At 40.4% G+C, this 16,994-nt stretch overlaps 1 protein-coding gene across 4 annotated transcripts in view; it reads left to right on the top strand.

Moving 5' to 3' along the window:
• Positions 1 to 16,994, top strand: part of LOC112117824 (ETS transcription factor ERG) — a 207,509-nt gene that overhangs the window by 157,829 nt on the left and 32,686 nt on the right. For all 4 annotated transcript variants that reach the window (XM_024215903.1, XM_024215902.2, XM_024215905.2 and 1 more), the window contains one exon: positions 2,713 to 2,930. In XM_024215903.1, the coding sequence (XP_024071671.1) occupies positions 2,713 to 2,930 (218 nt within the window). The remainder of the gene's footprint in view (positions 1 to 2,712; positions 2,931 to 16,994) is intronic.

The following is a 16,994-nucleotide window of genomic DNA, read 5'->3' on the forward strand; positions in this document are numbered from 1 at the left end:
TAATTCACACTTTCTTATACATATTTATAGTAATCAGTATTGCCAAAGTTAACATTACATAATGTGTTATTCTTATTTAGTCCCTGTACTGACTCCTCAGTGGAGCAGAGGCGAAAGAAGCGGGTAGAAAACAGTCTCAGACACTGGATGTCAGTCCATTCAGTGCTGCGGGTACGTGGTCAGGGGTGTGTATATTTTCATGGAAAATTATTCAGAACTTTGTAAAACAAAATATTTTTTTCCCCGAGTAACTTTATTACTTTAAATCTTGTTATATGAAAATAAAAAACGTGGATTTAAGGATCCCTAGCTAATTTAGTAACTGACTCAGCATCAAGGGACATCACAACCCTTTTCCCTCAGCCCTCCCTCAGGCCCAACCTCTGTGGAGCCAGGCTTTGAGGGCAGAAGGCCCCAGCGGATAACCCACACTCCAGGAACAGTATGTAGGCTGGAGCCCTCCACAGACTTTCCCAGCAGAAATTAAGGTGACCAGTTGTCTGGTTTTTACCGGAACACCTGGTCAAAAAGGGACCCTGGTGGCTCCAGTCATCACCGCCGACTGGGCCATTAAAAGTCCAGTTGGTGGTGCTGCAGACCTAAGGTAGGCTAGTCTCTACATGTCCAGGCTCTGCACTGTGCCCCGGAAGTGGCCAGCAGGTCCAGCTCCTAGGTGGGGGGGCCACGGGGCTCTGCGCGTTGCCCCTACCCCGAACACCGGCTCCACGCTCCCATTGGCCGGGAACTGCTAGCTGGGTAGCTCATATGCTGCTGTCAGCTGGGGTTGTGTGTTGCTCAATGTCCAAAGGATCAGCCAAACAATCACCTCCATTTGGTGCCTTGGATCTCTCCCTGGAATCCTGGGCTAGCCTACCATTGATCGCTGGGGCAAAGGACCCACTGGGCAGTATCTGAGCTCTTCAGTTCTGTATCAGCCAGAGCAGAATTTGGCACGAAAGGGTTCAAACCTGCCCTGGGCTGCACGAGTGCACAAAGTTGGTATTATGTCCCCCAAAATCTTGTCAGCCAATTATGCCCTCTAACCAAGCTACGGTGACTTTAATTAGTTCATAATAACAACAAGAAGAAATAAAGTAACAGTATTAGCTGCAAAGGTACAGTAAGAGAGATGGCCTTTGCTTATAAGCTACATACAGCACTGTTTCATTGCCGGGTTCAATCTCCAACTAACTAGAGCTGCAGCTGCCTTCAAAATGACAAATCTTTTGAACTCTGCCACCCAGAATGTTGCAGTCCATAAAGGTGCAGTAACTGGGCTGTCACCACAGTGGGGAAGAAACTGTAGAGAACCTCTTCCCACACATGCAGCAAAGTAGGATCTATACACACTGCTTGAGGAAGCGTTCTGAGAGAGAGAGAGAGAGATGGCTAATGGGGTGGTCAACATGCCACATCCTCAAGCGGGTGTGGTTTGTGGTTTAGGGGTGGTGTCCAGCCCACCAGCTGGTTAGCACCTATTCTGCAGCCAGCAACAAGTGCTAGGCTGGCTTGCATTTTGTTTCTGCTCATAGGAAGAGCAGGATCCCTGAAACAGAGGTTGGAACCAGCTACATATCTTCTCCCCATCACGGTATTATCTCGGAGAGAAATTGGTCCTAATTCTATAGGCAAGAAGGAAGAGAAACTCCCAAGGAGTCAGCAAAACCAAACCTTATTCATCTTACAGGGGGAGTTAATGCATGGTACTCGTTCCTTTCTCCAAAGATGGCTTTTTAATTTCTGTGTTAAAGGTTTAGTTAATTCATTGTTGGTTAAAGATGCTAGTTAAACAACTCAGGAGACTGAACTTCTCTGTTTCTCTACTGAAAAGCACAGTGGCAGAGCATGCTTCCCCACCACACTCATCCCATCACAGTGCCTGAATCATGACCTAGAAAGCACCTTGAGGGCAAGAATGTAGTATGTTTTCCAGGCGTCTCCAATCCTTGGCCACTCTACTGAGACCAAAAAAATTGTCAATTGTGATGATAGCTTTTCTGATGTCAAAAATTCATCATAGCAACTGAATAGAGACCATTTACTCATTTCAGAAAGACCTCCAAACAGAGCAGACAATAATGACTTTTGGTCACTTAATCTGGGGCAGAGGTGATCTAATGACCTATTGGACAGATAAAGGCTCAGTATTCCATTACACATCCCCTAAGCCATCCAGTCCATTCATGGTATATGAGAATTCCAGGATACGAAGACACCAGGATTCCAAGAGTAGAAGTTTCAAGGACCAGATCATAATTTGGTGTAAAGTTGTTGAAGTCAGTGCAGGGTATGTCAGTTTACACAAGCTGAGAATCTGGCCTGTAAGTTCAAGCCTTGGAAGTGAAAGATTTAAGTTCACTGCTACTCCTGCTTTGTTCTATTTAGTCATTAGCTTTCCATTATTTTTTCTGAACTGTTAATAAAGCTTGGACATGGTGCATTTTAGTTCCTGATTGGAAACATCTAACAGGTAAGTTCTCTGGGCAAGTACTGTCTTTTTGTTATAGGTTTGTACAGTGCTTAGCACAATAGGGCCCTAGCCTATAGCTGCTACTGTAATACAAATAAATAATAATAAGCATGCAGACAAACAATTAATGTATATACCCCACAAGACTTTTGAGACCTATCTCATTGTCTTAAGGGATTTTGTTGTATCTGTATGACTTCTCTGACACAGTGTCATGTTGATGTCTCTGCTTTGGTTTTCAGGAAGCATTATCAGTAGTAAGCGAAGACCAGTCCTTGTTTGAGTGTGCCTACGGAACGCCACACCTTACTAAGACAGAGATGACTGCCTCCTCTTCCAGCGAATATGGGCAGACATCAAAGATGAGTCCGCGTGTCCCCCAGCAAGACTGGTTATCACAACCACCAGCTAGAGTCACCATCAAGATGGAATGTAACCCAAATCAGATTAATGGGTCAAGGTAATGAGGCTAGAGTTTAAAATTACTAGCAATGATGCTTTACTACTATCTGTATCTTATCTATCAAGGTACTTATATGGTCCTTACCACTGGTAGTATCTGAGCTCCTCTACTTACCAACACAATGTGGAAATATCTGTCCATGTCAAAATAGGATTTAGGGGAAAAGATATCTCAACAATTTGAGGCTTGTGTAGTTTTTGGTGTTTTACTCTGACTTGAGTTTAATTCATAGTATTGTGACGGTAGATGTAGCAAACCTGTCTGATACAATATATTTACTAAGTGTTTTTTCAGAAGCTAACGGGGATTTAGTGGGAGAATATACCTTTAAGAACTTTTATTGTCTGCTAAATAGAGCTGTACTAAATTGGAGAGTGGTTTGCCCATGTGTTTCACATAATTTTTCATCATGAGATTTTGGGGAAATGGATTTTATTTACAAAGCCACTTCTGTGCAAAAAGTTTGTGAACTTAAAATAAGGAGTAGGTGTCCCACCCAAAAGCCACCTGTTGTTATCCTCATCCAATTAAAGTCACTGTAGTTAAATTAAAAGTTATGATTGGCTGATTGGACTTTGAAAGACTATTTTGGCAGCCACATTTGAAAACAGGCTAATTATTTCCAGTGAATAGTTTTGTCTAGCTGTATTGATAAATGACTCATCCAGTATATTTTTGTGGTAAAATTATTACAGATAGTATCTTATTTTAATCAGGTTAGCTAAACATGCCTTTGTGTTATTTTTAAAAGGTTACATTGGGCCAAAAGGAGCCCTGGAAGAGTTTTCTTGGGCTTGTGATCTGGACCTGATCTTGCTATGAGAAAATGGTGGTAACAAATAGCTAGGTGTATGAGCTGCTGTCTCTGCCAGAAATGTAACAGGACAATGCAAAAAGCAAGTCCTTATAACGACAAGCAGAGTGAGCTGTTGATCTTTACTCCCATGAGACTGCACGGGGTGACCTGAGGCCTCATGTTTAAAGTGTCTCACTCTAGAAACAGTTTGCGTTTTTATGCAAAATTGCTACCTGTGTATAAATAGAGGGTACAAATTCCCATCACCTTGTAAAAAAGCACCTGCATTTATTCACACATTAATCTGATCTCCTACACTCAAATTATTCAAAACAAAAAACAAAATCCCCCCCCCCCCCCAAAAGGTCACATATACTGTGGTTCTGGTCATATTTGCTGCACTACCAAACATCAGTGCCATAGGTATGATAAAGCAGTCCAGCAGCCATGGATACTCAAAGAGGAATTCTGTACAGTAAATTGTATATCATTAATGTAATAAAATACATTTTCAAAACTGGAGACAAAATTCTACGAATTTCCACCAAATTGTCAAAAAATTGTGTAACAGAAATTAACAAACAATTAACTGAAATATAAGTTATACAGTGGTAGCTATATGTAGTCTTCTTGTAAGTCCCATCATTTAGAGACAAATTTCTAGTTTTGTGTATTAAAAAGGTTTATTCATACATAAGAATGTAAACGTTTTCATCAATTAAAAAAACAAATTTTCCTCCTCCCGAATATTATATTTAAATATTCCCATTTTGTTTTAGTAGATTCTATATGAGAATTGGTGGTTATAGTTTCTCTGGCCAAGCTCAGTGAAATCGGGGGAGGGATAGCTCAGTGATTTGAGCATTGGCCTGCTAAACCCAGAGTTGTGAGTTTAAATCCTTGAGGGGGCCACTTAGGGATCTGGGGCAAAATCAGTACTTGGTCCTGCTAGTGAAGGCAGGTGGCTGGACTCAATGACCTTTCAGGGTCCCTTCCAGTTCTATGAGATAGGTAAATAAATAGTGTTATTGATTATTTAGATTTGTTGTAATTGTTTGTGGTATTATTAATAACTAGGGGTGCAAAATCTTAGCTTCAAATGCTCCCACATTTATAAGGAATCTGGATAATGTGAGTCCATCTGAATTTTGCAGTTAGTCCCATTTCTATGATGGGCCAAACCAAAATTCTGCATTAGAATTCCCCCAGATTTTGGGATGCTTGAAATCCACACCAGTCTGAATAATATAGCTTGGAGCCATCTCTATTAGTAACACAGGTACAAATTTTGTTTAAATATATGAGGGCAAATCCCTGGCTGCAACCAAAAAATGCACAGCGTGGTTCAGGAAGGGGTGCCAAATGTGGTTTAAAGCCTTCTTTTCACTCTGTGATACTGAGCCAGATGTGAACTGGGCTGGTCCCATGGTATAATTTAGGCTGACCTTCAGGCTGTTTGAAATCACATCAGTTGTCATTTGCCACAAGAGGGGGTATTATGCAACCCAGGAGTCACCAGAGCACCTAGCCACACATCTTTTCCCTATCCCTACCCACTTGGCTGGCCAGAGGCTGTGGAAGTGGCATAGGAGCCATTATATGAGCTCTGCACCACTGGAGGACCACCTTACACTAGGGAAATGCCCACAGGGCTGATTTGTCCTGACAGCATGGTGCAAACTAACTGCAGAGCTGGCAAGGTTTGAGCCTGTGATTTTTTTATCTTTACAGAATCACCTAATAGAGTAATTGAAAATACCAAATGGTTACCATTCTTCTCCAGTTATGAACCAGTGTGACCTGGCACACAAAATTGTATTCCAGGTCATGCTGCCTTAGAAAATAATGCAAGTCACTGTTACAGTTTTAAAAAACCTGTGACGAGAACAATGATCTTCTAAAGTAGTTACCATAGCAAATTCTGATTCTATATGTAAATGGAAGGAACATAATTCTTAATACACTGATTTTAAATTAATAAGTGAAGACTCTATGTTTGAAGTAAGGTTCAACTTATTAATTTTGTACTCATCAACATGCCACATTGACAGAGCAAAACAAAACTGACAAATGATCAGGGCTGCCCAGAGGATTCAGGGGGCCTGGGGCAAAGCAATTTTGGGGGCCCCTTCCATAAAAAAAAGTTGCAATACTATAGAATACTATATTCTCGTGGGGGCCCCTGTGGGGCCCGGGGCCTGGGGAAAATTGCCCCACTTGTCCCCCCCTCTGGGCAGCCCTGCAAATGATACTGCACTTACTGTAGACAGACAGGAGAATTTATAAATCCCTACAACAGGGGTTGTCAATTATTTTTTGTCAAGGTCAAAATTTCTTGGTCATGGTATAGTCAAAGTCCAGACTCCAGAGAAAATAATAAAAAAAATACCAACAATAATGATAATATTAAGTAAATAAAAAGATTTTGGGGTCCATTCAAAAACATCTGGCCCTTCAGATTTGACCCGCAGTCCGCCTATTAATTACCCGTGCTCTACAATTTCTGAGACAAGAGGGTATATTGAAAAATAGATTAACACAAGCACAAAATTGTTCATGCATATGCGGCTGTGTATTTAACACAATTTTTTATAACTTTACTAAAGTAATTAAAAATAATACAAACTTTTTCTAGGGAAAGCTATTATTTTATTGAGCCTAACATATACATGCAAAAACAGATCTGTACTTAACTCTTCTACAGCAGTGAATATACTTGAATTTGAAGCAGTACCAAATATTCTTTAAAATTAGTGGAAAATGCAGCTCAATCTAAGTTGTAATATAAGGCACTACTGTACTTGAATTTCTTCTTATAGTACAGGTAAGAATTTTCAAAAGGATAAAGGGACACGTGCTTCTTTTGGTTCCATGCCATGCAGTAAATGGCCCCAATTTACAACAACTAGAACCCAACAAGGTCAAGTGCAAGAGAAAACCGGCTACATGTTGGTTTGTCGCATCACTGCATAACTGCAAAAGGGATTCTCTAACAGATAGTAAAAAGCAGCACCTCTGAAAATCATAACCCCTTTCCTTAGATTGTAAGAGCTGTTTGCATGTTTTTGTTATGCATTTGTACAGCACCTAGCACAATGGGACCTTGATCCCTGATTGAGGCCCCTCAGCACTACTGTGATAAACAGTGAAATGTGCCCCTGGCAAAGTGGTGTAACAGCCAACAGGCATTACATCACAGGAGAATCCTGTACAGATGAATACCCACCTCACCTGTGCAGACTAGCAAGGTGCTCAGATATCATGCTCATGAATGCAGACTATGTCCCTGGAAGGGGCAGCCAGTACGTCCCTCGGCCCGCACCACTTCCCACAGCTCCCATTGGCCTGGAGCAGCGAACCGCGGCCAGTGGGAGCCGCGATCGGTCGGACCTGCGGACGTGGCAGGTAAACAAACCGGCCTGGCCCGCCAGGGGCTTTCCCTACACAAGCGGCGTCCCAAGTTTGGGAAACACTGCCCTAGAGAAACAAGCAGGTTACAGCAGCTTGAAAGGAATACAGTGGCCATGTGCAGTGAGTATATGTGTGTGGTCTATTACAAATCTGGAAATGCTGTGCTACATACTTACATGTACCTGGGCCCCTGACACTTGTTGCTGAACAATGTGTTAGGGCACAATGTTCCACAGCTTTCCTGATAGTCTGTCCGCAGTTTGCCTCGTGTTTAGTTCAGTGGCAGTACTGATCACAGTGTCTGTGCTGTCTGATACTGAGCTGCATGATACTGACTGGACATCTGCTTTGCAATCTAGTACACCTGTTCATGTCTTAGAGCTTATCTGCAGCAGAGTAGCTGTGCCTAGCAAAGACACTACCTACCTGTGAGGCAGTAGCTATGTCAGCGGGAGAAGCCTTGCCGTCAATATAGTGCTGTCTATACCATTGGGTAGGTCGGTATAAATATGTCCGTCAAAGGTGTGGATTTTCCACACCACTGAGCAATGTAGTTATATCGACATAAGTCTGTAGTGTAGACCAGGGCTTACTCTTTTGCAGATGTCTTTTCTCTCCACATTGATTTGCAACCCAGAGGTTTGTTTCCTTATTTTAATTATCCAGTTCTTAAAAGTAATCCAAATAAACACAAAAAATAAATGCACATAGTAGATGGAGTGTATGGTCCTGTTTCTCATTTACATGGAAGCCCTTTACACTGCTCTAGTTACAGTTACACCCACTTTAAGGCCTCTTTGCCAGATCAGCATAAAGGGGCTGTAGTGTATGTGAGAATAAGATTGTATATGTATATAATGTGCTTATTTATTTATGAATTATGTTTCTTAAGTGGTTCATCTGGGATCTTCAGAATATCCTCTAATAATTATCTCTCTAAAAGGGAGACTGGATCTGTATAGCGTGAGAGGTAGAGCATGCAAAAAAGAGTGCAAGATGCTACAAAGGAGCACAAACAATGTGATTAGTTGCATATTGTTCTGTATGTAGCAGGACAATCATTGAAAAGTTCCTTCTCATGGCATTATACTGCTTCCTGACCCATATAATCTATAGTTTGGCTGAGGATATAAAATGTTAAGAGTGTACAGACACTCTAACAACACATGAACAAAGTACGCTTTCTAAAAAGAAATATACTCCACTTTAACTCTTCTTTCCCTGATAATGCTTCGGCAACTTTGCTGTACTTATACTGCATTCAACCTCAATACAAAATTGTTCACTGTTATAAGGGCACTTGTGGATTATATTGGAAAAATTTGGCTTCCAAAACTATTACTGTTAAATACCAAAGAAACGACATTAAAGTAACATTAAGGAGTTATTTGCAGTGTGTTGCACAGGGAATTATATATGCAGTTTCCTTTAACAATAACAGTATTTGTAAGACTAAATCCCAGTGCACAACACTAGAAAATGTAGCCCCAAGGGCTTACCTTAAACCAAGTAAAATGAGGAAATTTGGAATTAAAGCTGTCATTTAGCTTGATACTGTTGCACATACAATTTATATCATAATACACTGTCTCAAATTCACAGTTCCTTCAAGTCCATTATCAATCCAGCCATTACATTTCTACCAGGGACACCAATAAAATAGTACCCTGGATGCCATTATACAGTCAACCTTTTGCCCGAATTTTCCAGAGTAACAATACTGTGCATTGGCATTCTATTTCCATCATCAGTTGCAAATGATTCAGTATGTTAATGGAGTACTACTGTATAACTCAGGAAATTGCATTTGTTATAGTGCTAATTATTTTTATGTTTATTATAAATTATCTATTATAATTATAAATAATAAAATTATGTATGCAGATTATCATTAAAATTAATGTATACAGGCCACAAAACTATATAGAGGATGAAATTTACTGTGGTTCAAATGCCTACACAAGTTGATGGCCCTGTGTACCACTTAAATCCTCTGATTCTTCAATGGCCTCTTTATATTCTACCTTAAGGGATTTAAGGTACCTGATAAATAGCCTGTCTTTTTAAAATGGGGCCTAGGTGGTGTATAGGGTCTTCTGTGACCCTTAGGGCTGGGATGAATTCCACCTATTATGAAATGTAACGATTTCCTAAAAAGCATTATGAAAATTAGCTGTAGTGAAATCACAGCAGAAGTTTTCCAGAGTTAGCTTTGCTGATTTAGTTGCTTTAAACAAATGCCAGAAATAATTATTTGGCATTAAGGTCTATATCATTTGCAAAGTATTATTTTTCAGATGTCACCAATTGTGCTCTAGTGTTGCTTGAAAAACACTTGAAACTGAAAATGTCATTTTTATACATCTTTTTGTTTGGCCCTTTTGGGAATCCTTACATATATATATTTGCCTCAAACATCCTGGCAAGTCTGAACACATACTGTACAATGGAAGACTTTTCCTAATGAGAGTCCCTAATTTTGCCTCACATTCTTATCATCCATAGAACCTTGTTTTAAGATCTTTTATAATAGCTGTTTGTTTGATCCTTTACATACAAAAAGGATAGAAAGAGAATAACTGGGATTAAGTTGACTGGGAGGTAGATCTAATTTTATTATTTAGATATTTTTTATCCATCTTAAATATTAACAACAAAAAGTCCACCTGGCAGAAATCATTTTAATACCATTCATTTTTCAGGGGCATATTTTTTCCATAACTGAAGTGCAGCCATTCAGCTGGTGTTTGACGCCGTCCTTTCCGTCATTGGTAGTTTATTGCTGGCACTCAGTACTAGGATTCTGGTTAAAACCTTGGCACAGACTAAACTATGAACCTAATCCAAAGCCCACTGAAATCAATGGGAGTCTTTCCACTGACTTCAACAGGCTGATCAGGTCCTATTTCACTTCACAACAAAACAGAGAGAATTATCTAATGGGATGACTTATCTAATATTCTTTATTTGAGCAGGCTCCATAAGGGAGCTGCAATCCTGAGAAAGGGATTTGGTCTTGGATATCCCTACTCAGATACCTTTATTCCCACTGACTGGGTGGTTGGTGTTGGTGGCTGTGGGCCAGACAGAGAAAACTGAAACTTCAGTATCTTCTTCACACTGAACTTTGTGTTTGTCTGCTTTATGAAGCAGTTCATTGCTCTGAAAAGCACCAGTTTAGCATTGTTTCTGATTTGGCTCTGGTTTTGGCACAAACATACTGCCAAGGAAGGGGGAAAATGGTCTATCCAGCTCAACTTTAGAGTAGGGTTTTTGGTGTGGTTTTGGCTGGTTGATGCAGCTCAGAAGCTAATTATGTTACCACACTGTCTTCTTAGCAGGGTTGATGTGGTTCTGGTCTGGCAGGTGGGAACTGTGAAGAAATCACTTGACTCTCCAATCCAATAGGACTGGTTTACTTTAAACTGAAACAGATGTATCTCAGATTGACAATTGTTACTGAAATCATAAAAATTTAGAAGAATAGCTAAATATGACTGCATTTTTCACTTTTGAAAATTTAGGCCGAGATTTTCAAAAATGGGGGCCTACATTTAGATTTATGACCTTAATCTCGGTCTCCTGAAAATTCTGAACTAAAACTCTGTAAACCCCTTCATGATCATTCCTATAAGGTCGTATGCGCCCATGGGCAGAGGTACAGCACAAGGCCTATGCAGAATTTAAATCCCACTTACGCCCTATTTTGAAATCTTAAGTGATGTGTAGGCCTTGTGGTAGTCCTCAGCACAGGGGTCAGTTTCGCCAGTAGAGAACTGTAGGACATTAAAGTGTGTAAAACTTTGCTGGCTCATACCAATACAGTGTGGTGTTGAACATTTACAGTTTAATCCATAAAATATAAGTAGTATCTGCTGTGTTTAATGAGAAATAGATAATAGTACTTTAAAGACAAAAGAGAGAATTTTATGTGTGCAGTGTTGGTCAAAAGATATGAGACAGATAGGGTAGAAAGGGACCTCAGGAGGTCATCTAGTCCAACCCCCTGCGCAAAGCAGGACCAATCCCCAGACAGATTTTTGCCCCAGACCCCTAAATGGCCCCCTCAAGGATTGAATTCACAGCCCTGGATTTAGCAGGCCAATGCTCAAACCACTGAGCTATCCCTCCGCCTGGGTGAGGTGATAACTTTTATTGGACCAACTTCTGTTGGTGGTCGTTACAAGCTTTCAAGCTACACAGGCCTTGTCTTCAGGTGAGGGGAAGGAAGCAGAGTGTCTGAGGTAAATATGAATTGAGAGAGATTGTTAAGCAGAAGGGGCAACATATGCTGGAAGCAATCACTTGAAATAAGGTGGGCAATTTGGGGTTAGATTGTTATGTATAAAGGATTTGAAGTGGTCAGTTAAGGGTAGGAGGCAGTGTGGTGTGTTACAAGTTGTTGTAATGAGCCATAAAACCAGTGTCTGTGTTAAGTCCATGGCTTTTGGTGTCTAACCGAGTTATGAATTTAAATTTACTAAGATAAAGAAACTGGGTTAATCTTTTTTAACTTAACATGTTTGTGCACATCAATTTCACAGCACATATATGCTAATCACTAAAATCAGCAGACATTCCACAGACACTGGGGATTGTGGTTTCCATACAAGATGTCATTTCTATGTATGCATGGCATTCTGTACTTTGCTAGCTTGCTAGCTTTCTATATGATCCCTGCCCACAAAAGAAGGAATATGTGGTTTGGGAAGGGCCCCGACTTCCAACACACTTAGTATTTTATGAAACCGCAAACACAACAGGCTTCTAAGCTCTTGAAATGAAATACAATTTGAGAAATGTAATCCATTACCATTATAATAGAGTTTCTATAAAAATAATAAAAGAAAAACAAGAGAAAATGGGTCCTGAAAGGTATAGGCCAGCTGGGAAGTTATTGTGGCTTTGGCTTGACTACCACTGTATCAGACTTCAGAATTCTCCCTGGCAGTAATCTAATTGTAAATTATGTATATACAGAACATCATTTCTTAGCTTTGGCTGTTAGTGCCCCCCTCTCCTTTCCCTTTCTTCACTCCAACCTCACACATAAGAAATATTGAAGTGTTTGCACTAATGGAGAAATGACAACGTGCAGTCAAACTTAAACCAGCTGTTTCCCTGCACTGTGAACACAAAGAGCAGGGCTGGTAATATTTATAGCTTGCCTGGCCTCTAGTGAGCTAGATGCTGACTGCCTTAATTTGCTGTGATGGCCTTAAGGCTTGAAGCAGCTGGGGATTGTGAGATAGCCAGAAAAAGGCAGGGGTGGGGGAGGGGAGATGGTTTCAATTAGCAAAAAGTTATTGTTTGATTGAAAATGTATGGCTGCTGCATTTACATCTTGGTAAATTAGCATCTTTTGTTTTGCCTGCAGAATGTCAATGAGGTTGTATGTGTTGGTTCATGGAGTTTGCTTCATCCTTTTGCTATATGAAATAACAGAAGGTTTTGATTTGACCCAGTTATAACAACACTCTGGTTCCATGTTCTTGTTTGAGATACTCTCCAAAAATGGGTAGACTTATCCTGGTTAGCAAAAAACAAATACACAGTGAGTCAAAGTGTACAAGCATAGTGGTATGAAATGCTCACCTGCAAAGAGTGAGCATTGGCCAGAGAGTGTGCAGAGCCAAGAGTTGTCGTCTTAGCGGAATAATACTAAGCTAATGGTAAATAGTGAATGAGTCCACTAATGGTGTTCTTTTCTATGGGCACTGAAAAGTGCCAGCAGTGGAACTACCATGAAGGATGTGTCCTGGGAAATAGTTTAGTAAGGTATGGAGGAGGGAAAATATTTTAAGACATATTTATACAAGGCGCAAACCTGTTCTCATTAAATTCAGTGGCATAAACTCCATCAACTTCAGTGGGAACAGAGTGATTGGTAGGACATATTATAACCTACATGCATTTTTTGGTATTTTCATGTCTGTGTTATATTGTAATCATGTGTAAAGAATGTCATGAAGCTTTTGTAAGAAAGAGGCTATGCAAAAATAGGAGTGTGTTCTCTCAATGGGCCAAATGCAGCTACATACCCAGCAAACTTCAGTGGGAATTTGCTCGAGTAAGAATTGAATAAGAACCACAGTATTTGCCTACCTATGCACTTATAACACCAATTAGCCATAACTTCAGTGATGCTTTCCATGGGGAAGAACATAGATAGCATTAATTGAACTCTGTCAACTAGTTTGATCTTCTAATATCATTACTAAAGTCTGGTTTCATAGTCTCAGTTCACATGCAAAGGAATTGCAGTTCATGCCAATCATAGAATATCAGGGTTGGAAGGGACCTCAGGAGGTCATCTAGTCCAACCCTCTGCTCAAAGCAGGACCAATTCCCAACTAAATCATCCCAGCCAGGGCTTTGTCAAGCCTGACCTTAAAAACCTCTAAGGAAGGAGATTCCACCACCTCCCTAGGTAACCCATTCCAGTGCTTCACCACCCTACTAGTGAAAAAGTTTTTCCTAATATCCAACCTAAACCTCCCCCACTGCAACTTGAGACCATTACTCCTTGTTCTGTCATCTGGTACCACTGAGAACAGTCTAGATCCATCCTCTTTGGAACCTCCTTTCAGGTAATTGAAAGCAGCTATCAAATCCCCCCTCATTCTTCTCTTCTGCAGACTAAATAATCCCAGTTCCCTCAGCCTCTCCTCATAAGTCATGTGCTCCAGCCCCCTAATCATTTTTGTTGCCCTCCGCTGGACTCTTTCCAATTTTTCCACATCCTTCTTGTAGTGTGGGGCCCAAAACTGGACACAGTACTCCAGATGAGGCCTCACCAATGTCGAATAGAGGAGAATGATCACGTCCCTTGATCTGCTGGCAATGCCCCTACTTTTACAGCCCAAAATGCCGTTAGCCTTCTTGGCAACAAGGGCACACTGTCGACTCATATCCAGCTTCTTGTCACTGAATGAAGCCAGCCTCTGGGGTCTGCAAAGTTTCTAGCTGTTTCTCCACTCTTTCTGCAAGATTTTGGCAGTTTGGGGATGGCTTTGGTTCCCTGAATGCTCCTGGTGTCCCAGGCAGTGTTGGTACCCAGCAGTCTTTTTCATATTCATCTGCTAAGGCAATTTGTAGCTGACGTGGACGTTTCCACAGTAATGCACATGTGTGTGATTTAGGCACATAACTGGCCATGTAGTTTATGTAACTGTTGCAATGGAAAATATTGATTAAAAATGTAATGGAAAATTTTGGAAAGTGTCAAAGTCAACACTGGTAGGGAAAAACTTTTGTAAAAACGCCATTTTTCAAAGAAAATGCTTTTGTCTGAAAAAATGTTGAGCACCTCTACTCAGTAGAACTTACGTTTGTGCAGAGAGAGGGGAATACTGAATATAGCTTGGAACAAACTAAATATAGTTTGATCTTCAAATGGTGTAATTTTGGTCAAATATAATTGACATTTATTGGCCCTGCCTTTCTGAGGGATACTTCTTTGCATGGCAGGCCTCTGCCTTCTGTGGGAAAGGAGGCATGTGGAAGGCTCTCTGAGGTGTTGGGAAAGCATAAAGGAGGAGTGTGGACTATGTGAGCCTGCAGCAGGAATTGGGTGGGCCTGGTTTTGGAGGGGGAAGGGTGAGCTCGGAGCAGAGCGAGTAATGCAGCCTGGAGATCTGTAAACATTGGGATGGAACCATGGTTCATGCCATAGAATGTAGGGGAGAGAAACCCATCCTGCTTCCCTGCACCATGGTGGGATGTTCTGAAGGGAAGCTCTGCAAGGAGATTCTCAGAATTCTCCTCTCATGAGACCCCCTCCCATGCAAACAGCCATGGGAGGGAATAATCCAGGCTGTTATTAAATTAACCAAACCAAGCACTATACAGATATTTCCATGACACAGTTGGTTTTATTTTTTCCCCTCTGGTAAATGAAAGATAGTTTTTTCAAATCATCAGAATGCTACAAAGAGATGGGTTTATAATCAAAATTACTACATTATATTTCATTTGTCATCTCTTGCATTTACACACAATATACCGTAGGTATTTGATGTCACAAATAAATATTTCCTTGAATAACGAAGAAAAGAATTATATTTCATATATTTATTTATGAACTCAATTCTGCTTCCATCGGAATCTATGAATGGCAAAACTCCCACTGGCTTCAATGAGCGCAGGAATGGGCTCTAAATCTCCCCTATAAAATCATCTTGATTTTAAATGTTCCTAAATAAAGGGAATATTCTCAGTTCCAAAAGCCGATGGAGAAATATTTTGCTCAACAAACATTTAGCAGCTCTTAGAATTGAATTAGCTCAGTACCTGACAAAACACTAAGAGCTCTGCTAAACTGTTCTTGGTTAGTAACTATTGTAGCCTTTTTGGGGCTTTTGTAAATTCCAGGTGTAACAAAGTATATTTACAAAGGGTAAAAATAACATGCAGCTGTGAAGAAAAACATCTCAGGTTTCAGTTCAAGCCTGAAGTTCAGAATGAATCACTGCAGAACTGCACCCTTTGTACTTGGGCACACTTTCCGAAGGCAACTTTTCCACTGCCCTCAGTCCCCTGATGATTCAGAAATAAAGCAGACTCACGAAATGTCCTAAAAAAACCTTTTAAAGACAATCCCTCTCTTGTTGTTCTGTGTAGTAAAAATATTTTTTCTGGTGGCTGCCCTGCTTATGTTTTCAGTTCTACTCTTCATATTATGAAAGTCAGTTTCGTTTGCTGAATTAGGTTCGGTTCAGTAAAGCAATAAAGCATATGCTTAACTTTAAGGACTTGGGTAGTCCCTTTAGCTTTGTTGGTACTTGCTGGAAGTTAAGCCTGGGTTTAAATGCTTTCCTGAATGGCTGCTTCGGTCATTTATCCAATAGAGTAAGGGACCAAACTCTTGACCATCTGCTTCTGGATTTTAATGAAATATGCTAACTTAAGTTGTGGTCTTTTTTCCCCATCTGCTCTGTTTATAGTCAGATCAGAGAACCACCCTATCAGTCCTGTCAATCTGCCAAAAGCCTTTTGCTACTACTGGATCTTTCACATCATTTATTGTTTAGTGTTTACAATAGTTTTTTAATGCATGATTGCCTGTGGAAATGGTGCAGACTAAAACTGATATATTTTACAGATACAACAATCTGTTTAAATCCCTTGCATTCCAAGTTCTTTTTATAGAAAAAGAAAATTAAGTAATTTTGCAAATTAAACCAGAGGATCTGGCTAATAGTCTGTGTCACAAAACCATTGAAAATAATCTCATCATACAAAAAAATCAATGAACAGGCCAAACTGCCCTCATTGACATCCATGTAATGCCATTGACTTCTATAGGGTTGCACCGATGACTAAGGGCAGAATTTGGCCTGTGTCTCTAACTATAAACGGAGTTAAGTGTGCAATCTCATTTATACACAGGTGCCATTTCTATTTGTTAATGGTAAACATAAAAAGCCAACATTTCAGCCACAAAAAGATTTTCTAAGAAACTTCCTCACAACATGTAACTATGTCTGCAATAATTTTTTTTGTCTGTTTGCCTCTGTGTAGTAGAAATAAGGTACAATAGGCTGAAGTAGTTAATTCAGTTTATATTTTGAGGTGTGCATGGGGGAGAAATTTACTCTCTTAAAAAATGCCCAAGTATTCTGACTATGTATGGGCGGTGGTAAAATCCACCGTCACCCAACCTGAGGCCAGGGTGAGGGGCTGCTGTGAAACTCCTACATCCACTCACATGGCTGTTATTCAGGCCCGTGGTCTGGCATAGTGGTTGCAGCAGCCTCACACCAGGCAGTTTTCACACAGAATATGTTGTGCAGGATATTTTACATTTCCCTCTTGATTTCTTTATTACAGGTATGTAAGTATCCCTCTTGATT

This window comes from Terrapene carolina, unplaced genomic scaffold (assembly GCF_002925995.2).
Source record: "Terrapene carolina triunguis isolate 2854851 unplaced genomic scaffold, T_m_triunguis-2.0 Scaffold31, whole genome shotgun sequence".
NCBI lineage: Eukaryota > Metazoa > Chordata > Testudines > Emydidae > Terrapene > Terrapene triunguis.